The 27,689-nt window shown below is 31.9% G+C and overlaps 1 protein-coding gene across 2 annotated transcripts; it reads left to right on the forward strand.

Annotated features, from left to right (window-relative positions):
* The first annotated feature begins 2,360 nt into the window (after nt 1–2,360).
* Nucleotides 2,361–27,428, forward strand: LOC128990481 (ly6/PLAUR domain-containing protein 6B-like). 2 transcript variants are annotated; one of them, XM_054412853.1, is made up of 5 exons: nt 2,361–2,450; nt 21,813–21,946; nt 22,393–22,476; nt 24,174–24,304; nt 26,319–27,428. In XM_054412853.1, the coding sequence occupies exons 2-5, from the start codon at nt 21,832–21,834 to the stop codon at nt 26,529–26,531; spliced, it is 543 nt and encodes a 180-aa protein (XP_054268828.1). In that variant the 5' UTR covers nt 2,361–2,450; nt 21,813–21,831; the 3' UTR covers nt 26,532–27,428. The 2 variants fall into 2 exon arrangements, with proteins under 2 accessions (XP_054268828.1, XP_054268827.1); XM_054412852.1 differs by lacking the exon at nt 2,361–2,450 and adding an exon at nt 2,541–2,609.
* Nucleotides 27,429–27,689: the final 261 nt, after the last annotated feature.

Below are 27,689 nucleotides of genomic sequence, written 5' to 3' on the forward strand. Positions count from 1 at the left end.
AAAAACATAAAAAAAATCTAATATATATATGTGTGTGTGTGATTTTATGCTTGATCTAAATTAATGTTTGTCAAAAATAATATTCATCACTTGCTAACTACTTTTTAAGAAAAACAAATACCACATGATTTATCATGTAACCAAATGGTCAAAGAGCACTTCAAACTTGAAGGTCACTATGGTTCAACTCCAACCAAGATTGGATCTGGATCGAATGTCATTTTCGTTGTGCTTTTAAGGAAATGTTGCTTACAAACAAAATGTCAACTTGAGATGGTAAGATTACCAGAGTTTGAATTGTCCCCTGACAAAAAACTTATAAAATGTTTAAAGGCATAAAATAAAAGAATAAAATAAAACTAAAAACCTTGCTATTAAAGATCGTGACAATTATTTTTACCTATTTAAAATAATGACAAAAAAATATCTGTGCATGATAGGATTAATATTTAGTAAAAAAATTAAGAGAGTTAGACCTTAGACAATTTAGGTTCGATAACAAGAGGTAGTTAAGTGTTGAAACAGCAAATCAAAGGATGTTTACTTGATCACTCAGGTGGAGTGTTAGGTGATTAGCTTCTCGTGCCTTTGATGTCTTTGAACGTGCTTCAAACCAATCTACTGGGTTCATACGAAGAGGGCTGTAGGATGTTCACGCTATAGAAGGATACTTAGCAAACATACTGCAGTTTTTTACGTAGCTTTTTCATAAAAATTCTAACGCTTCAGCAAAAGTAATTGCAATTTAAATTGATGTTTTTGCCGCAGATATTAAAACACCGAATGTATGGATCATAATCATTAACAAATCATGTCACTGGCCCGATGGTTATCATGTTTGTATTATTATTAAAATAAAACTGTAAAAATAAGTCCAAACCATAAGTTAAGGCTATTAGTATAATATTAGGGCATGTAACGCCATTTGATTATGTGTTTGATCCATACAGTTTCTGTTCAAATATCCGTTGTGCCTGCCCTAAAATTTACGCAGAGACATTAGGCACTAACTAACTTGAATTATTGGAATACGAGGGAAGTAAATTCGTTGCATCTTAAATAGCATATAGCTCAAATTCGTGTATTTCAACATTATTTGTCATCCATGATTAAAATATTTTCACATAACTTTACTTGGAAACAGTATTTTATGACAGGCCACTAAAAATAATAAATACGAAGTGTAGGGAAATAATTAATTGTGAGAGCTATAATATATTCCCTAAATAATTATGTTCTACGTACATGAATAAATTTGAACAAATAACTGCACTTGTTATTACGTAATGTTTCACATTCAGGAATACTCAATAAGACACGTAGACAAATTGAACCTGATAAAAGTCATTATTAAATTTATAAAACGTAAAAAGATAATCAATTTTACACCATACAATAATTTCGGTTTAAACAACTTGCCGCATCGACTATTATAATATTTTCCATACCACAAGAACAAATAAATACACTACTCTTAATTAGCATTAATAGTATAAGGTTCATAATCAAAAATGATAAATTAGAATTAAATAACAAACAGAAAACTTCTGCAATATCTTTGAGTTTTATCACCATACTATAAAAATAATGACATTTTTAAAAGGTAAAAGGGTCAGGTGGGTTAAAACAATAATGTTAAGGGGGGGGGGTTATTCATTGACATATTATTCAGTGAAAAGGTTGTTTAATCTAACTCAATTCGTATATGCTCGTTTAATAGATACTGTTAAACACATTTTTTGATAGAAACCCTACAAACTTCTATTCCATGAAACTCAAGATTATTAAATGTATTTTCCTATCGTAAAACCAGTCTAATATTTATTACTATTTTAAGTGTAACTCAATAATTATTTATTAATATTATTGTCCTCTTTTGGCTTTTACATTCATAATGACTGTATAGTAAGTCAAATCATTAGTTAGTTATGCTTTTACGCATTTCCAGCAAAAAAATATGAATATTATGTAACGTTGTCAACTAGCAGGAAGCCTGAACAGGAAGCAATAACGAAATTGTCAAGTTTATGCGACCCAACGACCCAGTTCAGTTTGATTAATGTTTCCAGCGCACATAAAGGCCTTGTGAAACTAGACCGAACAATAAACACTGCCCAAAGCAATGAGGTACGGGATCGATGAGATGCTGTGTAGGAGAGATGGGAGCACCGCAGGGTGCAACTCTGGGACCACTGATGTTTTGCGTTTGACTTTGTACGATAAGTTACCGAGTAGAGATTGATGTCGGTTCCAGGCCAGATCTGGTGATTGGGGCTTTGATCTCCGAGATATCCGAACAACGCCAATAACACGCGGATTCCGAAGCTCGAGAATGATCGGAGATGTTCGGCAGTGTTCGGAACGCGGCCAGGGGTTGAGGGTGGACCGTACTCAGTCAGTGTGTGATATAACGCCGCCCCTAACACAGAACTTGGATAACGTTAAGATTCGTGAGTTTTCACTCTTTACATAGTTATAGTTTTGTTTCTTTTAGTAGTGTCAAGTAAATTTAAGGAGTGATGGAGCGTTTAATTATTCCGTTGTAAAAATTTGTGTAGTTTATTTTGTATTTCAACGTGTACAAAAGTTAGTGGACATTAAGGATAACGGTAAATGATTTATAATTCCCTGAGTTGATTCGTAATGAGTTTTAACTGGCGACGAAGTAAATTTAGTATTTTAAAAATTAAAATTAATTATACTCAATTAGATTTAGTAGTGTAGTAAGAATTTTTATTCTAAAATAAATTAGATTCAATTCAGGATTTTTAGAAACAGAAAAATATATAATACCACATACATATACCAAATAAATTAATTTCAGTAAGAGGATGGTGGAAAGTATTTGTTTTGGAAACGTTACAAAATAAACACTCTTGAAAGTGTCTTTTGTTCATTTCAGCTTTCTTGGATCCCTTTCATGATTCATATTGACAAAAAGTAAGTTTCGTTTTGAGAAAGTTAAAGTAACGGAATAAAATACTTTCCTCATTTATGTTTTACTGAAATAATTGACATTAAAATATTGTTATAGATAAACAGATATCAAGATAAGTAGTAAAGATAATATCCAATAAATTTAATATTCCAAGATTGTTGTATAAGAATATTTTTCCTACCTCATATTCACTCATACCACATCATTCATTATCATCATAATTTTGGATCCATTCTTATTTTAATTGAAAGTTATGCGTAAAATTACTTTCATCTTAAGTAAAGTTGTCTAAGCTTGTGTGGTGATCCTGCACAAAAATGTAATGATTTGGAAAACATTTTTGTAATCCAACTTATTATTTAACTAATTAATTTTAATATAAAAAATGTAATCTTACATAGAATGCAGATTTAATCTGGATCTATAACACATAAAAAAATTTTAACTGGTGTATGGTAAAGTATCTACCTTATTGAAATTAATGAACGCATAGACTTTATATTTATTATTGTTACTTACACCAAATAAAGTTAAATGAATAAAAAATTATGCATTTTTAAGTATCTTTTATTTTTAAAGAAATCCGGTGAACAATGGGGTGTATTTGACAATCTACTCGTATACTGTTATTTTAAGGAAATTATCTTAGACAAGAACATCAACAGTACATTTCAACCAATTTAAACCGACATTTATCATCCCCTATAAATATATATTTGTGTTGTTAAATTAAGTGATTTACGTATGTATTTCTTTTCCCCAAAGATGTTTATAAAAAAAGTTATTTGAAGCTAAAATTCAAAGTTTATAATTTTGCTTCAAAAGTTAAGTGACATTGCTATATAAAAACTTTAATTATATTATCTGTCAAACAACACGCATCTTTAATTAAACTGCAATGATGGAATAGTTCTTAATCATGTTGAAACATAAAAATATGATGGATTTTTGTTGATTTGCCTTAGTTGATGAGGAATATACCTGAGTACTCATAAAACTTTTCCATACAAAATTATTTTCACAACACAATGGAAGAATTCCGAATTTTGTGAACGAATGGATTAACCACTTGACTTGTCAAATAGAATTAAACAAAATTCCAAGTTTATTGGAGTGCTACTCTGGGAAAGACTATAAAACTATTTAAAATTGCAATTGTATAAAATCATTGTAAAGATGAAGGTTATTAAAAAGTGCGTTTTTTACGTTCACTTATGTTTGGGGAAACAATTAATCTAAATTTATAAAATTTGTATTTTAAATAATTTACTTGTTTATTGTTACTGAAACTATCCAGGTGTACGTCTAATTAGCAAATAACTTAATCATATATACGACACGTACAAAATATAAAGTCACAATTTATATTTTGGTCAAATAATTCCCTTTCATGTCCATATAGGTATTGAACGGTGATCATATATACATATAATTATATACCATAGCTAAAATACATTACTCGTTTACCAGTTATCATTCATAATGATTATTAAACATAATAAGTTATTAATGAGTTATTTTATACATAATAAGGAAAATTAGTTGGATCATGTTTCTATTTTGTAAAGCTCAACAGAGTTTTTTGAGCCCCGCAATATTTTACGGGTAACAAAGCTTTGCCGCGGGCTGTGCTGCTTGTACTTTGTTTTATTGTTGGATTCTGGTAAAACTCAAGATAGCGAAATTCTCTGAGAGAGCGGTAATGTATAATGGGTATTGCTTTGTAGCATTTACGTTTTAATTTGGAAAGTATGAAACTCGGTTCTTTAGCCTGTTTTAGAGGATTAAAAAATAAATAAGACAGTTTGGTACGATGGTTGGTAAAAAATAAAATAACCAGAAGGCCCTACTGTGAAATGAAGAAAATAAAACAAATACTAAACATTGGTATGCTAGAAAAATTTCAAAACTTTATGAAGGCCTATTTTGAGCAATATTAATTTAAATTTCTTTTTTCAACCTTCTCAGCTGTACTTCCGAAAAATAACGTGACACAACAGCTCAAAACATACAATTTCAACACGAACCTCTAGGTTTATTTTTGATTGTTGTAATAGGTAAGTTGGGTTTGTTTTATACGTCTAAAATTATGTAGTTATAAACTGGTTGATAGTTTAGTGGATACTGCGCTCGCCTAACAATCAAAAGCTACTAACTGAGAAAAGTCAGTATCTTTTTGATGGTTCGAACTAAACCTAACTGGTCCTGATTATTGGGCTTTAACCAAACGATCCTGACTAATAGAACAGGTGTTCTTAGCCAGTAACAAAGCTACGCATATCTATACATATTTGCCTCCACGATTGCTTAATTGACTTAAAATGAGGTTTATAACTTGTCGTCAATCAATCCTATATTTGACTATAGTTTCGGGGTAAAACCCCCATTTTCAAATTTTCAGTAGTCAAATCGTCAAACATATCTTCCTGCACTTCCCGTTGTCAATAATACATTACACATAAACACACTAGGAAACATTTAGATATTTACAAAAAAATATGTACAATCACGCTAGGCGGACCAAGAACAAAACTAGACTGTTTGAGGACAGGTAAGTAACCTCATTTTAAGTATACACAGATAATTTAACTCTATTATAGGCCTACTCATCTTTCCCTTTTGGGTTAAAATACAATAGTTAAATAATACAATACAATATAATATAATACAATAATAATACAATTATATCAATAATAAAAAATACAACCACCATAGTTAAAATAGGTGGTGTCCCCACCTCAATGATTGATAACTGATAATTATATGTCCTACCGTTACTTATAAAGACTTATAAAGACTTACTTATAAAGATAGTACAGTAGTTTAATCTTTACAAGAGAGGGCTCAAATTGTTCAATAATTACCAGGTTTTTGTAAAACGACATGCGTTAACTTTAATTTAACAAAACATTTGTTATTCATTTGGATATGGTGGACGTTTATGCCGTTATTAAATTAATAGCGATTGCAAACAACTTATTTTTATACTAGTATAGAAGGAGGAAACCTTTTGATTTCTTATCTTTAATTTTGGTTTGGTATGTTAAAATTCATTTAGAAAAAATATATAAAACAACCTAACCTAAAAATGCGTTTGTAAAATTCATAAAAAATCCTACATTAAAGGGTTAAATTATATAAAACTCACTAGCTTACAAATATCAGGAGTAAAAAAGTATAGCATCCCAACAATTATACAAGAAAAGAAAATTAATTTGTAAAACAACTGTGTTTTAAGTCAGATTAATTTCACCCAGTGGTATAACGAAATGGACCACAGCAATATTTTTAACCGTAGCCGAGATAAAAGGGTGGTATTACTGAGGATCCAGTTGATGAATGGTGGCGGCGCGTGTTGGCAGCATTGGTGCTGACAATGCGGCCACTGTTGCCACTGGCCTGTCTTGTCTTGTTGCGTGGTTGGCAACGCTGATTTTGGCACAGGACGAGCTCTTTCAATCGACATTTCGTTCGTTTACTTGTATGTTCGTGAAAACTTTAAAAATCTTTAGTAAGCTAAATGAAATGTTCGTTATATAACCCAATGTTTTGCTGGATCTATTAAACTGTTTAACATTTTAAAGTTAGCATTAAAGAGGGTTACTACTATTAAACATTTGCCCTGTTCAAATGAAGCTGTTGGAAATGAACCTATCCTTACCTAACCTAACCTAGCCTTACTCAACCTGAACTGAATAACCTGATATAACTTTCATAGAACGAATTTTAATAGTGTGGACACTCTTCTTGATATTACCTAAAATTAAAAGACATCGACCAACATTTTTCGGTTGAGTGAAATTCGATGTAAAATTGACTGCAGTGTTTGATGGACTGCTGCATAACTGACGTTCCACAGAGAGAATTCGATAGCTTAAGGAATCCAAAACGGATATCGAACAGTATTGGTCTTCAAAACCAAAAGCACTACTAAATTATATTACGTTCCTAAAGTGTGTTTGTACCATAGATATGGTTTTGTATACAAGTGTTTTTTTACAGCTGTTGACGAATCAAATAAAATAAATAATTGTTCCTTTAAATCTTGCAATCCTATAGCTAAAATTGTATTGTAAAAAACTGCTTGTAATATTGGCTTGAGATATATTAAAAAGTCTATTACTAATTAGTTACATTGTTAAACATTTTGTTGAAATTTTGCGGGCCTATTTATAATCTAAAATGCAATTAATTCACTTTATCTTTCTTCCACTTATAGAACAAATAACTAAATTTTATCTATATATATATCCAAAAAGGACTTATCAAAGATTAATTCATTATATAATACACTAAAAACAGTTTTTTCCAGTACAACATTTGTAATATGTACTGAATATCACTGATGTAAGCATTATATTAGAATTGTTTTTATTAAGTTGTTAATGACAATAATTTTCAAGTTATTTTATAAGATAATAACATTTAAATATAATTTTAGTCCGAAAGTGATCTAAAGTATGAAGTTAAACAACGTCTGATGGCTACTGAGACGAAGATAAGTTTCAGAAGTGGAATCCATTTTAGATTGTAAGCCCTTATTTCGCTTCTTTCCCTTCTTTTCAAATATTTTTTTTAATCAAACTTAATTTCGACAACCTATTACCTCCTAGCTTGATATCATTTCGTGTTACGCCCATAGAAATATTCTCGAATTATTCAAATGTATAAGCTAACAGAACCATTGTACAAGTAGTACAGCACTCAAGCTTAGAAATAGTTTTAACCAGTCAAATTATACTGTATAATATTTTGAGCTTATGAGAGCGTTGGCATAAAATGCTAACAGAGTGAAAAAGTCACATGGAGTGTCGCAGTTGGTCAATAATAAGGTCCAGTCCCGGGGCTGCGATCAGCTGTCAGCACTATGCCACCATCACAAACATGCTCGATAACTGCAATATTATTTGGCATACACCGTTCCAGTTTAATTCAAGTTTTAATTAATTGAAAATATTTATGGAATTCAATGAAGTTTATATGTGCGACCTTTGTACTGAATATAATGTATACGAAAACATCTAACATCCCATCTTGTCCAACATCTTGTTTGTTGTCTAACATTTCCAATAGTGTTTATACACTTTTACTTTCCCCATTACAGGATGTAATAAGTATGTAATAATAAAGTGTGTAATAATATTAGGTTAATAGGTAATAGAGCACGAAAAATTGTTGGTCTTACATTGAATCTATACATTGATTCTAAAATCTTACAATATAAAAGCTATTACATTGATTTAAAGATCTTACAGTATATTCAACACATTTACCTTGGTCTGTAACTTTTTACAACGCCTACATAAACATGTAAGCTATGATACATAGCTATCGATTTGTATTTGTATTTTCAAAACAATAGCGACCAGTCGATGACTCAAATAACAGTTTAAGAATCAAATACCGACCCTTGCTAAATACCACTGGCCACTGTAAGCTACGAAAACAAACTCTAATTGGCTCTGGTGATATCAAAGTTGACTCATTAAATATTAATTCGTCCCTAGCGTTATATTTCACTTTATTATCAAACGATTTTTCAAATTGTTTTACATTTGATTTTTTTCTTTTTTTTAGGAACTCAAAGTTTTATGTAACATAGGTAACATCTTCTAACGTGTTGTAATTTTGCTACAGCTGTTTTACTATCTCCCATATTGCTTGATTTTCAACTATCCATGAAGTGTCATAGCTATTTAATCTATTTACATTTTACTTTCCGTCCAAGTAAAGTGAACTTTATAAAAAGAGTTCTTCAGTTCAGTCGTTATGTTTATTTAAGAATTTTTGTAACTAAACTATATCAGTTTTAAAAATATATAAAAAAAGCTAGTAGGCAATTAAAATATACTTCATAACAAAAAAAAAAATATATATATTGTCTCTTGGTGACCATACAGGTTATTGTTATCAGATTACAATGGATCAGTCTCAAATTGGATATCGTTATGTGTGGGAAACATATCTTGTTCATTTGTAGGTTAAAGGGGCCGGTGTCATTATTATTCTTGTTCATTCGGTAAGAGCCACGTCTAACTGGTATTTTAACTGTTTGCATTATTCACAATACCAGACGTTTCGATCATGCTTTGATGGGACATCCTCACTGGTAAAGCTGACCGAGTGGGACAGAGTTATGTCTTGGTTACATAAGGGGGCGAAGACTATGTGTTCTACAATACGTATCTCTTTGAGCTTATTTAAACTAATGTTAGGTTTTATTCAACAAAAATGACCAATAACACTAAAAAAAGTAGACAACAATGCTAAAATGCATATCAGCTGATCAGCAATGAATTAATGGAAGGAGGGCTGCCAACATGTGAACTTGTATTCCCCCTAAACATTGAAACTCTGTAGTTGTAATTTGGGTTGCGTAAAAAAAGACCATGTACACTAAGGCTATAATTAAAACCTAATGTTATTATTTGTATAAAACGGTAACTGCTTAAGGCCTATAAACCTAATTATTTTGGTGTAAAAGAACAATGTAACTTCAAGCCATAAGTGTTCTTTTCAAAAACTTCGTCTAATAATCTAATAAGTCAATGTTGTTTGCAAAACAAATTGTGGTTTGTTGTCCATAGTGAGATAGGGAAATGATTCATAGGTTAATGATCCCTCTCATGAGTCTTGATAGAACAGCAATGTGCTTAAAAATCTAAATTTGAATATAGTTAAAGATAAAACACGTGGTAATAACATGATTGAAATAACCGGATCCTGTGGGAAATGGCACGATTTATCAGGCCATCATCTAGCATCAGTGATATATGATACAATATACATGAACTAAAAACATAGAAATATACATTACCCGAATCATCCATCATTTTCACAAGTAAAAAAGTAGTTTAAATGGGAACCACGAAGAAAAAGGGTATTTTCTTAGCTCGTTTGGAAAAAACGGTTTAATTATTAAACCAGCTTAATTGGTACCTGACCAAATGTAATCTTGCATGTTCATTTAGCATCATGGTACATAAAACCTTTAATCATTAAAAATATAATCAGATTTGGAGGCCTAGAAAATAGTCTGTGTCATAATATAAATGAAATTTGACAAATCATTTCTTGGCGGGAATCGAGAGCAAAGTAAATAAGATAAATGAAAACAATAACGGATTGTGAGTTAGACTCTCCACTTATGACGATAGGAACAGTGTCTTTGTCATGGACCATTTAGCATGGCTATGTTATCTACTTAAGTCATAATTTAATAGAAAACTGCAAACATATTTTTTAGAATTAGGATCACTTTAATCAGTTTTAAAATTACATTCTACATTCTATACCAGAATTTCAAATTATGTCTTTAATATTTTTTATTTAGTGTGGTTTTATAATACCATCTCTATACACAAATTTGAACAAATGGTGTTTTTAGCCCCTGGGGACATCAAAATGAAAAAGTGAATCAGTCCTGGGCCTAGGTCTTACCGTACCACCTATGGTAATAGCTACTTCCCTGTAGGGAAATTCGCTAAAACTACCTGGTGACTTTGTAATGTTTAATAATCTTTTTGACATGATTGAGCCACCCTGGAGCTGGCAGTATATATGACATTATATAATTCTAACAAAGTCGAAAGGCGCGTAGTCAAGTGAAAGCAACGCAGCTGGTCAATTATGGGTTATGTCCCTAGTAGAATTGATATGCTGCCACCGTCTTATAAATGAATCAAAATATTCACAATCTTCATTATTTCCCGGTCAAAATGTGAATACATATTGTCATAACTACTCTCTACCTCGAAAACAATTATCAATACAACGAATGATGATTTGAAATGGTATTTCAGTAATTGCAAACAGGTTTCATAAAAGTTAATTCATTTGTCAGCTTATAACTTTGGGTCTGACTTAGGGGAGGTACAAATGAGGCATTTAGTTCAAAATTCCTCCGTGAACAGCGCTGTAGTAAATAGCACTTTGGCAATGAAGATTTATTAATCGCAAAAATAGTTCTGTTCATAAAATAAAATTATAAATGCCTAAAATTCAATTTTATTAATTCTTAATTACAAAATTAAACTATCATAACCTAACCGAACTAACCAAACTTGCTGATAAAGAAATAATATAACAAAAGTTTGTAGTACCTAATCGGAAAAATAATTCTGTTTATGAAATAAAACTAGAAATTGCTCAATTAACATTAATAATGACTGAATAATAAAATTAAACTGTAATAACCAAAGCAAACCAACCAAACTTGCTGAAAATAAAAAATCTTGGACAAAAAGTTAATGCCACCGGCGGGATTCGAACCCGGGATCTGCAGTATATCAGGCCGGCACGCTAACCATTAGACCACCGAAGCCGTTGGCTATCGAACGTTTTGTTACGGTAATGGCGTTCCCTCAGCTAATAAGAAGCCCTCAGCTGTCATCGTAGCCTCTTCTATACCTCCCCTGAGTAAATACCTATAACTTTCTATTACCGTAGCAACATGACTTAAAATTTTCATATTTATTTAATAATGCGTGTGGCATATACTTTATTGTTATATCAGTTTATTCTAAGCATCAACATTACAGTCCGGAATCTCCCTAGCCATGTTAACACCATAGAAAATATATCCATCATCTACAATAGATTACTTAACTACTACTTAGCAAATTTTACCCCTGCAAGGAAACTCAGATAATTGTTACCTACTTTAGTAAATAGGTCAAAATTGTTTGAGGTACCTTGGTAACTTACCACACAACAACGACCAATATAATATTATGTGTAACGCGTAGCTTTATTGTAAATAGCACGGGTGGGGGGGGGGGGTGGAGTTTTTAGTACAGACATCTTCCTGCAATTTATATTTTAATAGGGCCCTCACCTTTATTCTGGCGTTACTGGTTAAGTTTGTGCAATATTATAGTTTGAAAACATCTTATAAGGAATTTTTTAAAATATTATTAGCGTTTATGATGTTACGCAACATAATACGATTATCATAATGTATATCCACGCATTTATTTGATATATTTTCTTAATTAGCTTTGTTGAGTAAACGCAATATCTGATCTAGGGCTTTCAAAATCTAGACCACGTTACTTGGCAATGGTAAGGTAATTAATTATTAATACTAAAAACCTGTTTTTGAAAATGAATATCATAATGGTTTGAACTCTAAAAATATATAAATTACTATAATGGACTCATGAAATTGTCTAAATAGATTATCTTTACACCCATAGGCAGCTAAACACATTATTCGTAAGTATCTTCCATTGTGCACTGTAGCTTTGCAATAACGTTAAGATAAAATGCATGTTTAACATATTTGAGGAGAGCTGTGAGGATAAATTACTCAATGTTTTAAAATGTTCTTGTTATAATCCCAGGAGTTAGATGAAATATGAGAGAACCGGGGAGTGAAAAACGATAAGTAATTAGGGGATTCTCAAAGGGGAATCTTGGTGTGAAATAAAATTTTGTTGTCAAAAGTAAAATATATATTTAACTATATTACAGTATTACATTTTATTTATTTTTTATGTTAGAATACATTTTGGTAATAGTTTATACATTACTCTTAAACACAAAAATGTAAGATATATGATTAATCTCTCCGGTTATTTACTTATTAAATTTCCATATTGTAATTGAGGTTCAGTAATTTTTATCTAATAGAGGATATTTTATATTCTAAGCATAATTTTGTTACAATTTTGTATTTAATTGAGGATATTTAAAATTTAAAACAGAATTAGGTTTCGTATCTTAAGAAAACCCTGTCGACTTACCTTTATACTGATTCTTTGCTATGGCTAAACTAGATTAAAGGGATATAAGGTATAGTTTAATATATTATTTCTAAACCTTTTTTATATATGGCACCAAAGACCTGAGCTCTGCCACTAGACCAGCTCGCTCACCATACAGTTTAATAATGGAATTTCCCATAACAGCATTGTTTACTTTCATAAAAGCCCCGGTTTACTTATAACAACACCGATGGGGTGGGGGGCAATGAGGTGCAAGAATTAAGAGAGAAGAAGTAAAACTGTAATTATTCGAACTTCAACTAATCAGCTGTTCGGGCCAATTTAATTATAGTGTGGTGCAATTAGTGGTTCAGTGGTTGGTACAATGTTTCGTTGCATCACCGTCAGTGGCAACGAGAGGGTATGAACGAAAACATAAACTCTCTTAGAAGTTGTCAGTAGTGATTTTTAGTTTTTTTAAGATTTTTTAAACACGGTCGTAGGTAAAGTAGTGTACGCAGCTAGCGTAAAAAATCTACTATTACATAATTTAAAACTAACATATATTAATAAAAAATAAATAAAAACAATGCGATGAGTAGGACATTGTCCAACTGTATAGGAATCCTGTAACAGCGTTTAACAGTGTAAACAAGGTAAACATATGTTGTTAAGATCAGGTTAAAGTTTAATAATGCGGTCGGCACTGTGTGGCGTAATGAATTATTGTACCCTAACCACTCTACCCCACTGTTTGATAAACTAGGTTGGGCACCCTGCGAGTTTAGACAATTTTAAAATAATTGCTTGGGCAGTTATATGATGCTGTGCTATTTTTAAATACTTAGCTTTGAAATTTTTACTACTTTAACATGCATTAGTACTTTACATTGTTGCAATAGTGTCATACACTATTCCGTAAGTAAATATTTCGAAAAGATTAAGAATTACGAATCTTAGTTGTAAAATGAGGCAAACTAAGGCTAAGCTAGTCTAATTGCACCTAATTGAGCTTTAATTTAAGTCTGAAGTCGTGGTGTAACAGGTGTAACAGCTATTGTTATGTTAACTCGTTATGTGATATTTTCGATCTTAGTAATGAAATCAAATGCTAAAATAACATATCCATATATGTTTTCTAAAATTTGAATTTTATTGTAATTTAAGCTATATAAACTATTACCTACCATTGTTATATCGAATATAAATTGAAGGGTTTTATTTTCACCAACGGCTTATTGCAACTTAAAATTTGTACACAATTAACTTATATATACAACCTAATAAGGATAACGTGATAGTTTTAGAGGTAATTAAGATTGAAATTATAACAAACAAAATGGCGGATGGTTCTCTAACAAGACATTTTTTTAGGAAGTTTGATTCTTAATTTTTTTTCTTTTTTTGTACCACTGAACAATTCCCCTATGAATGGTAGTTAATTAATGTCCCATACTATTGCTTACACGAGTTTAAATTTATTTTGAGCTATTTTGGAAATATAATCTCTTACAGTAAACAGAAATAGGATCCTCGATCCATTTTAATATCATCTTAGGTACTTCATTTTTGAGGTGTTGCCTTCCGCACCATCTTGGGAAATCAAATATACGTATTACTCATTATATGTTACACACATATTCTCCTTAATTCCTCTAAAATCTGGCTAAAGGAAAGGGTTTTCTAAATAACTTTAGTCTAGATCTAGAGGGGGCCACTGGGTCATGAAATCAGCCGTTCAATTAAAGAAAACCAGTTTAAATTAGTGATTGGCGGTGTTTGAACCCAGGACCCGCGTTCTCCTACTAGTCTGACACACTCTTCGGTATATACATGTTAATTTATGCAACACTTTTTAAGCTGTTCAATGGTATCTAGTATATTCGATGACGACTTTAAGTAATGTTTGTTTTAATGTAGTAATTATACTTTTACTGTAAAAAATTGTTGAATACCATATCATGGCTGGGCAATAAAGTATAATGTTGAAAAACCATCTGAGCGATTAGGGCTCTGGCCTGAATACTGAAAACGAGAACTAGGCTTGTGCTTTGATATATGAATATCAGAGCTGCAAATGCGGGTAGCTGTGCTACTGGAGGTAAAGCATGGTCATGTATTATCGGTATCGCTAACATCCTTTGATATAGAGTATAACAATTTGTTGATATTAAAAAAGGTAAATTTTTAATAGAAAGTGAAAATAGTCTAGCGAAGCTACAAAATGCTAATAAATTATAATCTTTAATTTTTATTACTCGTTAAATTAGAAATATCGAAAATATTTTAATCATTCACATTTAATTCCTTTAGATAATCGTAGTGCATAAATGCATCTTAAAGAAAATCATCATTGCTTCAATTAATTTGGTAAATCAATAACTGGTTTCCATACGCAAAAGTTGAATACAGCTATAGAAATACTTCCAAAAAAAATCTAATACCTCTTTTTATAAAAAATAAACACATACAAAATATTAATGAAATATACTAATATTTAATCTTAAATAAACTATAAACTAAATTATATAATCGTATTCTAAACTAAATCATGAACAAATAAAATCACATGGGATATTGAATAACAAAACACATCGTTAAAAAAAGTTGAATAATTTCAAAAGGAGGTATTTACCCTACAAACAAATTATGAATACAAGAGAGGGGAAATTAAATAGTAAAATTAACGCTTACGTTTTAATATGTACTTTGTAATATAATTCAAACAAGAAATATTACACGAAAGTTTTGTAATTAGCCCGTTTACATAAACTTGCCAGACAAACTCACAGGCTTACGCAACTTATGGAAAGTTGGTAATTACGTTATATTTCGGTTATGGGTCTCATTTAATAGTTCAAAGGGTAATTATTTGCCGATGCGTGTAGTAGAACCTCACCATAAGACGGTTAATATACAGCCTTGAAAAGTTTTTTTTTTTACAAAAACTAAACATATTTACGATTGATAATAATAAGATGATTAATTAGAGTTTCTTTTTTAACAGAAAATTTTTTTGTTTCGTAAAATATTTTTCCATACGGTTTATTTTTTCCTTTAGATGTTGTTTTACAATGACTAAAATACAATTACTAATAAATTACAGTATCCAAAATTACTGCTTATGAGGCAAAGATATTGTTGTTAACTGTTAACTAAAGTTAACACTAAATTTAAACAGTATAAAACACTGCCATCACAGTTATGGTTTTATATTTGATTCCGCAAAATTTGCACATATTTACGAAAACGAAAGTATATAATTGTGTAATATGGATACATGGTTTACTTGGCACCTTTATTATATTAATAATAGTGCCATTTTAACGGTACATGGAGAAAATCCAACACATATATTGATATTTTCTTTTATATACCATATTAAAACTCATTGGCTAAAAGTTAAACATAAAACTATGATATTTGCTTACTAAATTTTTTACCACCAAAATAATTAAATGCAACTCTGATAATATCAATAAGTTAAATTAAAGACTTAAATACCTTGATTTTAATAGTGATTTTTTGAATTATCTAATCATAAGTTGCAATCAAGAAGGTGCACTATTAGTAATTTAAAAGAACTAAGATTATTTAATGAATAATAAAATATCATGTAGGTTTGTATGTGTTGCAATTTTATCGATGAGGATGTAATGTGCCAAGGTGTATAAAACGTAACACATTAACACTATAAACCCACTATTGAAACCTATAAATACTGTAATAAACTTTGAAAGGAGGCCAACGCTAAACAGGTGGCACAATTTGGTTAGAGTATTGATGCAAAACGTATAAATTACAGCAACTGAATGTTGTGTGGATACAGCATTTAATATTTAAGTGGATTATTAAAACTATGGTTTGTTGAAAATCTGAACAATAGCATAGAAGCAACAAGAAAAAAATACATAAATGCTAATCAATTACGATTTTCTTGGTGTAATGCCATTTGAATACGTGTATTTTTTACTATCTAATTAATAACTAACAATTTCAAATTACAATAATGCATGTATAGTTTTTAACCCCTGCTTTTAAACGTAAACCACTATTGTAATTTAATAGATTGAATCAAGCTCAATAAAACTATTGTTCATTAAAGTAAAGGGAGACAAAGGAACGGTCAGGCAAAGGTAATTGTATAGCTGGAGCTTTTAGTTAATTACCTAACCTTTACATTGTTTTATCATCTAATTTGATTACTCTCTAAATCACAAACGGTACAATGAGTGCGAAAGTAACGTTTTTAAACCCAATTTTAAGCCAAGGCAAGCACAATATGTAAGGCATATAGACTTATTGACCTGCCTGCACTGTTTTATGTGTTGTGAACTGATATGGACTTGCACGTGATCAAAGTCTTTAGCAAAAATCTTTTTATTCTGTACTACGTACGTCTGATATAGGTTTTGTCAAGTTGATTTGAAGGAGCTCCATCAATTTGTTTCTAATGGTAACGAGTAGTCCCATTTTGGTGTTGATTCTTACCATTCAACGGGTGTAGATTTAAGATCTAACTTTTGCTTGATTTTTGTTTTTTACTGAGGTGATCTTATTTTCAGATTGCATATATGCCAGGTTTATTTTTATTTAATTGCTATTGTTTGATCCATTTTCACGTTATTACTATAATTTACTTTAAGTTCAGTTTTGTTGCATTATTCAGGTATATTGAAGATATTATTTACAACGTGTAATATGTTCAGCGTGATTTTTCAGCTTAAGTGGTAACTGTGTTGTCTGGACTATTGTAGTTTTGCACGAGTTACCAGCTGTTCTAGGAGGTAAAAAAAGAGTTGGAGAAATAGTAAGGGACTGAATCCTTGTGGCATTTTTTCTTTTAAGTGGTCTCAGAGTTTATTTTGTGATTTTGTGTGCCTACTTAAACTATTGTTAGGATAGTGATAAAACCAAGGTGTTTTTTTTATTTATTAAGTAACTACGGATCGTTACAGGTTATACATTGCATGTTCAGTCAAATACTGTAAAATGTCTGCTTAAGTCACAAGAGATTAGTGATTGAAAGCCTTCTTTCAGTTTTATTTTAAATCATATTTTGTAATTTTATACCTTGCCGTTGGCTTTTGACGAGTTATTTATAAATAATTAAAATCGTATACGTAAATATTAATTTAATATCTCGGAAACTACGTAAAAATAACTTAAAGATAAGTAGTTAACATTTAATTCAATGTTAAGGAATAAAATTTTGCAATTAAAATTCATAGGAGAGATGTTTAACATCAAATGTGCAATGGAGTGAGGATACAATAATTTAGAAAATTTAACGATCTGTTCAAACTCCATCATAGTTTAAACTGGGTAAATATTGCTAAGTGTGCAAAGAACAAACCACAATCAATTTAAACGGAAATAAATTGGATTCAATTTCTATGTGATTGAGGAAAATTCATCAGCATTTAACGTTATAATTAAAATGGAAGTCCATCAACTCTCATTAACAATTAAACCAGACCGTTTTCTTCCCTAGAGACCGTCTGGATGTATTGACCATTCAATATTACCTACCAAATAGACGACTCCAATAAGTAGTATTGTTAAAACTAATACTTGATGGTTTTAAATGAAATAATAAAAATACCATAAAATTTTTGCAATGTGTTTTTGTTACTTTGATTTTGTTCAATCGAGATTTATTAGCCTGAAATACATATTTTACAATACACATAAATATTTGGTTTAAATCGTAGTGGATGTATTTTATTTTCTCTCTGTACAAAAATTGCGATGACCTTACTTGTAGCATATATTAATTCTGTTAGAAAAGAGCGTATAGTTTTATTAATTATTCTCTTTGAAGTTTGACTTTATTGAAATAAAACAATCTCCACCAAATATTTTAGAATGTTCACGCTGTAAAATGCAGAGTTAATACGAAAATAGTTTAAGGGCATAAAAATCTAATTAAATAAAATGGCAAGTAGTGAACATACTAAAACAGACATATTTTATTTTTTTTTGTCCCCTTATGTACTTCTTCACAAGGTGTTTATAAAAAATATTAATATGATGAAACTATCGATGGGTGAAACCGCTTAAGTAGTACAATAGACAACAACTACTACTAACTACTAGTACTTATAGACAACGTTTAAATGATTTGTAGGTAAATTCACATTATATTGTATAACAAACCAAATGTGCACCATGTACAGAAATGGGTACGAAAGATGAATAGTAACACTTAGTTTATCGACAGGGCTTTTTGTTTCTCTCGGTCCAGTATCTTTTACCACGTGACAGGTGATAATAATTTATCACACGCCGTGTTGCCTCTTATTTGTTACACATCTACCTCCCGTGGACTGTTTGATAATAATCCGACACATCTACCACGCAATTCTATATAAGAATATATTTACCGACTATTAATTATTTAAAGTGTATATAAGGTATCATGAAGTAGAAAAATGAAATGTAGTATTTATATTTTTATGTGGATTATGTATTTTTCTTGTGGCTAGTAAATATTATAGATGTGGTGTAGTGGCTAAAACCATTGTGTGTTGAATTTAATTATGTTTCTTTCCTTAATTACATAATTAATAGTGGCTTTATATCATTTTTTTCTCTTGACACGATAGTATCTCCAGTGACACCTTTGTATTTTCTGTAGTACGATCGTTGTAGGAGAATATTTTAAAAAGTTTCTAACAACACACTGTGCAAAATAAGTAGTTTGTTTGGTACAATACATGACAATATTTTTATAATGACTGAAGTCTAAAAGATAAATTCTAATTCATTCTACTCTTCATGTTCAACATCCAACATCCTTCTTTGCTCAACCCGTGATATGTTTATTGTTTTTAACCAGTTAAACAAAATTCAAATAAAAAAAAATATTAATTCGATGAACTGATATATGAATGAAAATGGCAAATAAATATCAGTTATATCAGCTAGACAATAATGGCTATAGTTAAATGATCAAAATTTAATAAGCTAGGATATGTAGCATTTTAGTCACACTAGCCTAATTTAACTAATTTAACACTACTAATTTTTAGTAGTCTTGTACACCTAGTCTTGTAACTTATGAATAATTCAATTTGATAAGTTTTTTTTTTACCTGAAAAGAATTAACAAATGCAATTAAATTTCAATAATTTAGTCGAAAAATAATATAGCCCTTACATCAACCTACTGACCTTCAATAATGTATTGTGTAGAGATAAAATGAATGCAAAAGAGATAAGTAGAGAAGACGAATGAGCATACTTTAGTTTATTGACAGCTCTTTTGTGTTTCTCACAGTCCAGTATCTTTCCACCGAGTGACGGGTGATAGTCATTTATCAAGCACCTTGTAGCCTTTAATTTGTTACATATCTACCTTCTGTGTACTAATAAACACTTCACTGCAATCTTATGCAATTTCAAATCATGCATACAAGATAATACCTACCCAACAATAATTTCACCACATAAACATGTTAGCAACTGTTTTTTTTATTTTATTTATTTTTTTTTAAGAAGGTAGCTGATGAAACATAGGATTTAGATAATGTTATTCTCTCCATCAATTTTACAATGGTTGAACCAATCACTGACAATGTATTTCATTAACAAAATATCTAGTTCCTTTATTTAAAAGTTTGTCCAGTGTAAAATAAAGTTTATCACTTTCAAATCTCAGACTTTTTAAAAAAAAACAACCGCTTTGCGTTCAGTTTTTACTAAAGCAGTAAAAAAAAAAAAAGGAATGACTTTGAATAGAGACAAACAGGGCCTGAAATTTGGAGCCTGATTGGAGGTTCCTTCGAATGCAGTTGACTGAAATACTTACAAAGGACTGATCATAGTTATTGATTTAAACAGAATTGGTCTTTTGGTCAAGTTTATGCCCTCTAGCTTGATAGCTATTAATAAAATACCCAATTATATATCTCTTAACGAAGAAAAAAGAAAATTTTTCGGTTTATTTACCTGATTAAATATGGTCTTCCAAATTAATATGGCAGTCGAGTTAAACAGTAGAAAACTTGACGGACAATTATTTAACATAACTATTCTATTATTTTACCAAGCTAAAATTAGCAAATCAAAAATCCATTAGGTCAATAGCCAGTTGTTTAATTGTTTTACTATTCTGTACGTGCAAAAATAAGCATTCTAAGTATGTTTTGATATCCTTTGTTTTCCACTTCTTCTAAGTCTTTAAGTTTCATTTTATTTTAGTTTACCAAACATGTGTATAATTTACAAATATAATGCATTTGTAAATAAATGCCACGAACGTACGATTTTGTACAAAACTAATTTTACTCCAAATGCTAACGACTACTGTAGTTTTAGATTAGATCTAATTTTCAACACCCTTAATAAAGCCCCCGTTGGCTGAATGCGCTGCAAACAAGCAAAGTTGGGAGCTTTTATCCACCACTAATTACTAATTGATGAGTTTTCAATTTAGGCCCCTTCGTTGCGTTGGCAAGTACAGTTGTATGTTCAATACACAATGAAAACATTAAACTCAATAATTGTCATTATTTATCATGCTTACATTATCTTTCGATATGGCCTATTTGTTTCTTGCATGACGATTTTTCATTGAAACTTTCCTTGGGCATATTATTATCAATACTTCAGAACAGTCTGTGTTTGGAACTATTTAAAAAACTAAATGTTTTCTTGTTCGTTATGGTTCTACAGGTTTTAGAGTACATAATATTATACGAACAGTGAATACATTTGTGATGCATGTAGCTTTCTTCAAACGGCAAAATAGCTTTTTACATCCATAATAGATTTTTGTTTGTATATCATTACGAAATGGAAACTTATTTGGGAGCTGACTTATAGAACTAAGAATTATTAAAACAGAATTTAGCTTAGTGATTAAGTTGATGGTGCATTATGATTAACATTTGTTCATCACACGGGCCGAAAGTCTAGATGACGGAAAAGGGGATGTTAAAAAGGTAACCCCTAGTAGTATACGTACTTATTGGTATGATCATTTTCTTTAATCACCCTATGAAATTCATATAATTTTAATTACAAGAGTTAGTGGAATGGAATTAAATACACAAACTTTCAGTATAACTTTACTTAATGGAACGCTACTCTTGTAATTTCTTGTATCTATTGGCAAATCGCCATTGGGAGTCAAATAAAACTAATATGAATGCTATGTTTCAGGTAATGTGGATGGGGCGTAATGGTGAATGGCCCCTTTATTAGAGTGATCATCTTGGCCAGTCTGTTTCGACACTCCAGCCCCGCCAGTAGGGAGGTTCACCCCCAAGAGAACGAGACTGACGACGATTCTGACGGTACGTCAACCACATTAAACTGACAAAGAAATCTGGCTTATTAAAACCATCTTTGCCTGTTTATTACGGTAGATGTTTGGATGGACCTTTGAATTGAGCAAAATAAACATCACTTGCAACACAAATTTGTTCCTCAGGGTTTGACCACGGCATATACAGCACCTTGAAGAGATAAATTTGTAGTTAATACCTTAGTTAAACTAATAGACTTAGTAGGTATAAATTTTAAATTAAGATCATTTTTGAAAATGTAATAAGCTTTTACTCTGTACAATGGACAGTAACCGTATGTGTTTTGAATATTGAACTAAACTATCATAACAGAGTTTTTTGTATCTCTAAATATTATGGAAAACCAGAAAAGATTTATGTCTTCTTTCAAGACTGTAGGGTTTTGATTTATTGTGTTATCATTTATGATATTAATTTATTTTTTTTATTCACAGCCGGTGTGACCTGTTACACTTGTGTGAACGTGTCAGACAACTCCATGTGCAACGAATTTGCCATCGACCATCCCTGTCCAAAAGGTAATTTAACTTTACGATTTGTAAGACGTTGATGGCATTTTGAACTTGGCCTTGGAATTTTTCATGGATCTAAGAGGCTTATGCGTGGAACTTAATCAAACTGAACCATAGATGAGTCGGTAGACCTAAATGGACAGTACTGATAAGGCCAGCCCCTTAGGGGGAGCCTCCAGTGACATTCCCTCCATTCAGGGTGGGGGGGGTGTTTAGCTCTCAGTGACGCCGTTAATTCCGCCTCTCCTCAACTACCTGTAACTGTGGTTGTGACTGAGTCCTACCTGTTGTGTTCGACTGACATTTTGTGAGGCATATCCTCGACTTTGGAAGTAGCCTCGTCCTGGGAGGTGAAATACCTAGCCCCCAGAGGGGAGGTAAATGCTCCGTGTTGGTATCGGCATTTCAAGTTGGCCACAGACATGGTCGACTGGGCATCGGGTCCCAGTGACATTCCTTTATCCAGGATGGAGGGGTGTTTAGCTCTAGGAGAGATGGAAGTACATCATAATCTCTAACCTACCTGTGTCTGTGGTACTTTGGGCTTCGGCCTGCTTGTGGTGTGCGACCAGCATTCAGTGGGCAAATCCTCGACTTTGGAAGTAACCTTTCCTGGAGGTGAAAACGGGCAAGTACCCGCAGCTCACGGGGACACTCAAGGGCAACGTAACTTTCCGCAGTGTGAGGGCAACGGTTTGTAGGTACTTATGCAAACCTATCCCTGTCTCTGAGCACGGACGGTATGGTTATCTTGAGTGTGGGGGGTTCTTCCCGGAACCTCAATTGAGTCAAGGGTGTCGCCACCTCTGGTGGATAGGTTCATCCGGGTGGGTCCCACTTCTATACCTGCCTCCTTTTGGGAAACCCTGATGGCCTGGCAGTGATGTTGGGTCTGACGGGCAAACGAAGTAGATCGGGTGCTGGGTCCGAGCCCGCCAGGGGTATCTGGGGATCTATCGCTCTGGATATCTCTGGTTCCCAGCAATGGGTCAGGCCTCGATCGGGCAGCGGTGTAAATGGGAGGTTGGGGTTCCCCCCGTCAGCGTGCTGATGGTCCCCTTCCTCCTGGCTATTGATGGCGGGTTCTGCCTGTCAGGGATGAGATAGGTCCCGAGTGTTGCTTGCACTAAATGCGTCGGGGCGCTCTACTATGGACCTCTAGGTTCCGACCTAGTGGAACCCAGGTGGAGTGACGCTTAAACAAGCAGCCGGAATCCCTGGTTAGGATTGAGGGGCAACCCTCTTTCCGAAGGGTCTGCTTCGGCAGCCGGCGAGCCTGATGACCTTAAGTCATCCGCCCATGATGTGCTAAAGGTTGATGCGTAAGCTTCGGCCTACATCATGGGGCCCGGGTATGTCCTGGAGGATAGGTACCGGGTAAGCAGTCAGGGGGCTTCGGCTCTCATGACAACAAATAATAAATAATAAATAATAATAATAATAAATAGTACTGATAAGGTGTGGCCATGACGCAAATCCTTAACATCACTGAATTGGTTTCTTAGTCCATGAGTCTTTTAAAAGATCAATCTACTCACGAAAACAGAACAGCCTAAAACCATCATTATCATGAATACTTTACATTGGTGGATCTTTCAACGTTTAATTTAAAAGCTGCAACACATTCAAATGCATGTTCGGTAGGTCAAGTATTTTTGAATGGAGTTTTCCAATTGTTTTCATAGTTTACTGTTCCCAAACAGGGGAGAACTTCTGCCACACCTTACACATAATGGACTCTAGAGGAGCCAGTGTCGTTGTCAACAAAAAATGTGCAGACAGCTCAGAATGTTGGCCGCAGGGAGTAGGCTGTGTCAACATTGACTCTCAGACGGTAAATATCATTTATTTTGGGGTAGCGAGCTGGTCTAATGTTAGAGGTTTCGTTACTTGAGGTCCCGGATTCAAATTCCACCAAATCACTGATGTTTTTTATCAGTGTTTTTATCAGATAAAGTGATAATGACGAAAGTCATAAAGCTGCAGCCTAAAGTAATGTAAAAGGCCAAAAGAGATGGCATATTTGACCAAAGTATGCAATTGACATTAGTGCACTTTTAGGGGAATCAATTCAGCTATTTCCAGTCCCTGTCTATTGACAAACTAGCTACAGATTTCGAAAGAGGAACGCATATCTCAATTTATTAATTGTCAAAGTAAGTCTTTTTATAAAAACTTGATTTGGGTATTTTTCGGAAGAGTGCTTCCACTATTTAAATTATGGCAAAAACCACAGTATTATAGGATTTTTTTTTTACTTCTGGTTAGTTAAAAAAAATTTGATTAAAGCTATAAACTAACCTGGCCTAACCTAAACTGTGGGTTTTCCACACATTGAATAGTGGCTGCCCTCTTCTGAAAAAGTCAACCTGATTTTATTTTAACTTAAGTTTAAAGCTTCTCATACACCAAAAATATCCTCAGTTCAAACCGTTTGTAACAGTTACCTGCTTTTTTTAAGATCAAATATATAAAAAGTATTCTTTTTTACAAACTAAATTAAAACTATTTCACAAACTGTAATGTCTTTGGCTATGCAATGAGCTGATTGAAATCAAGTACTTTTTTCTGACAGGGCTTTGAAATGAAGTTATTAGTCTGAGTAATACTGCATAATATTCAGTATAAATCTTTGATGTTTTAAAATATGTTCAATCCACACTATAAATCATTATGTAAATATGCCCAGTTTTGAGAAACTGTAAAGAAAGAGGGGTATACGTAGCTATTATTTTTTATGTAAATATAGTGGGAATATGTGTTATTAATATAAATTAAATGTCTTATCCAATTAATAGGCGATAAGGCAAAGAACTATTTGAAAATGTTGAATAGCGAGTTGAATTTAAAGAACATGTTCGATCTATGTATTCGTGTAAATTTTTCGTGGTTTGTGTTTCAGAACGAAAATAATTGGCACATTTTACATTGACAAGCGGAAAGCATAATTCAATTTAACATATAGCTGTTTTAATCATATTTTGATCAATCATTGTGTACAAATAACTTCGGGTGATTAATTTAAATCCATAAAGCACAAAGCTACGGCAGTTATTCTTTATTTTATTTTCAAGCTGATATTTTGTATATAAACTCTTAACTCTTTACTGACACTCCAAACGTATTTTCTTGCATTTAATGCTTTGTTATTACTGTATTCAACAGTGTAATCTGAATGAAGTACACTTCGGAGCTCTAATAAAATGTGAAGCGTATTGAATTTAGCTTTAGCGCAACACTTACCTTGATTTGCCAGATAACATGAATGAGATTTAGATATAATCATAATGTTACTGCAGCTCTATATTTCTACGAGTTTTTTTTTATCTTATTTCGACTCACTGACAGATGATCACTATATCTCAAAACATAACTACCTAGAATTATCAAATTTGGTATATGGGGTACCAATATGGTGTAGAAGTGCAATAAAACGGGGTTTAACGAAATTCTAAATTCAATGGGGCATAAGCGATTTCTAGTGAAAATCTAATACATATTTTTTATTATTTTATGACGGGGAGCAGTAAGTTATCTATAAATTGGAGATTTTAAAATATCTAATAATTACTACGGTCTGCTCGTAGCTCAAATTACAGAGTGCATAACTTTTAAGAATTTTTTTATTGATTGATTATTTTCCATACTGTAATAAAAATGTAGGTCCTGATGGAGTAACAATGTGCAACTATTATTTAAGTAACAAGGCATATAATGGCGACAATACTCTAGAAATTACTGGAATCGTTATAGATAGGATAAAAGAAACCATAATGAGATGATTAACAAGTTTATAGAAAGTTTTAATATATTTCACATATCGTCATTAAGTTATTTTTTGTTCCCAGGTTTGCGTATCATGTTGTGACGAGATGTACTGCAACGTCACTGTTCCAACCAATAAAACAACCGCTACTTTCTCCAGTACCCGGAAGAATAAGAAGAAGAAGCAGTACACAGTGTTGTCGAATACCCGCGCAAGCTGCACAACAGAGCAGCCAAGCTACCTGACAATGACTTTAGTGTATTTGGTGACCTCACTAAAACTCTGCACATTATAGACGATCAGCTGTGATTAGTGCAATATTTGTGGTCATGTTCATAAGTGTCAGTGCGTTAAAGAAGTCATTGCAACCGATTTAATACAGGTAAAATAGGGTCAAATGTATAAGATTTGGATGGTGGAACGTTGTGCTACAAAAACTTTGGCATATCTGTAAAACAGTATTATTAATCGTAAGTAATTTTTAGGTCCCCAACAGAGAATGAATAAAAAATTGGTATATTGCTAAAAATATATTGTCATTTGCAGTTTCATGATTTCTCTCAAAATACCGAAGCATTATAAGTTTTGTTTAAATTATTTAATGTAAGGAATTTCACACTCATAAATCTTTTTATTCGTATTCAAACACGAACAAGTTGTTAGCAAGATTTAAATTTGTGTTCATAGAAATGCAAGATGTATCATAATACATTGGTTTTACACATTTCATGTCTGAGATTTGTTAAGAGAGCAGACTAATTCAAAACGGCATAGCTTTTTAGTAATCTTTATAAGAGGACCGTGTACATATTTAAGTTATTGACTGACTTAACTGTATTTGTCAAGTTTTACTGTCATTGAATCAAGAGTTCACGTATTTTACAATATGTATTTGGAGACTATACCGGTTAAAAGAATCTCTTGGCTATCCAAATATGGGTAAAGTAGAATTCAAAGCACCCCTAGATACATATTACCAACGCATAAGTATATTATGTTATTTCCTAAAGAACTAGAAGGATTTTGATAGTTTATTCCTTCCTTTTATCATCAGAGCTTGTTGAAATAAATTTATGTCATAATATCATTTTTCACACATTATGTTTGCACATCTTGACTGAACTCCTTTTATGAAAAATAACTGATTCAGCAGCAACATTGTGCCGTAATAAATAAACGAGTTAAAAAGAAAGTCGAGTCAAAACATCTTTTATGAATTTATCATAATAACCTCATATCATGAATCATGAATAAGTGTGCTTTGTATTCTTCTATCCCTTAATTGAACCTATTTACTAGTTTAGGTATACATAAATCTTCAACTCAAAAACGTTTTACAAACTAAGATTTTTTAAATATATTTTGTGTTTGTAAAATAGCAGGTAAATTATTTTTCCATTGCCTTTAATATCTTTTTGAATCAGACCCAAAATAATGAAATTGTGAATATTGA

The sequence above is a fragment of the Macrosteles quadrilineatus genome, unplaced genomic scaffold (assembly GCF_028750875.1).
Source record: "Macrosteles quadrilineatus isolate MER2022 unplaced genomic scaffold, UCM_ALF_1.0 Scaffold_3__2_contigs__length_128488019, whole genome shotgun sequence".
Classification (NCBI taxonomy): domain Eukaryota; kingdom Metazoa; phylum Arthropoda; class Insecta; order Hemiptera; family Cicadellidae; genus Macrosteles; species Macrosteles quadrilineatus.

Coding starts and splice junctions, on each gene's coding strand:
- LOC128990481 (XM_054412853.1), top strand. CDS start 21,832: ATGGTGAATGGCCCCTTTATTAGAGTGATCATCTTGGCCAGTCTGTTT. Junction 22,477..24,173: donor CGACCATCCCTGTCCAAAAG/GTAATTTAACTT, acceptor GTTCCCAAACAG/GGGAGAACTTCTGCCACACC. Junction 24,305..26,318: donor TCAACATTGACTCTCAGACG/GTAAATATCATT, acceptor TTTTGTTCCCAG/GTTTGCGTATCATGTTGTGA.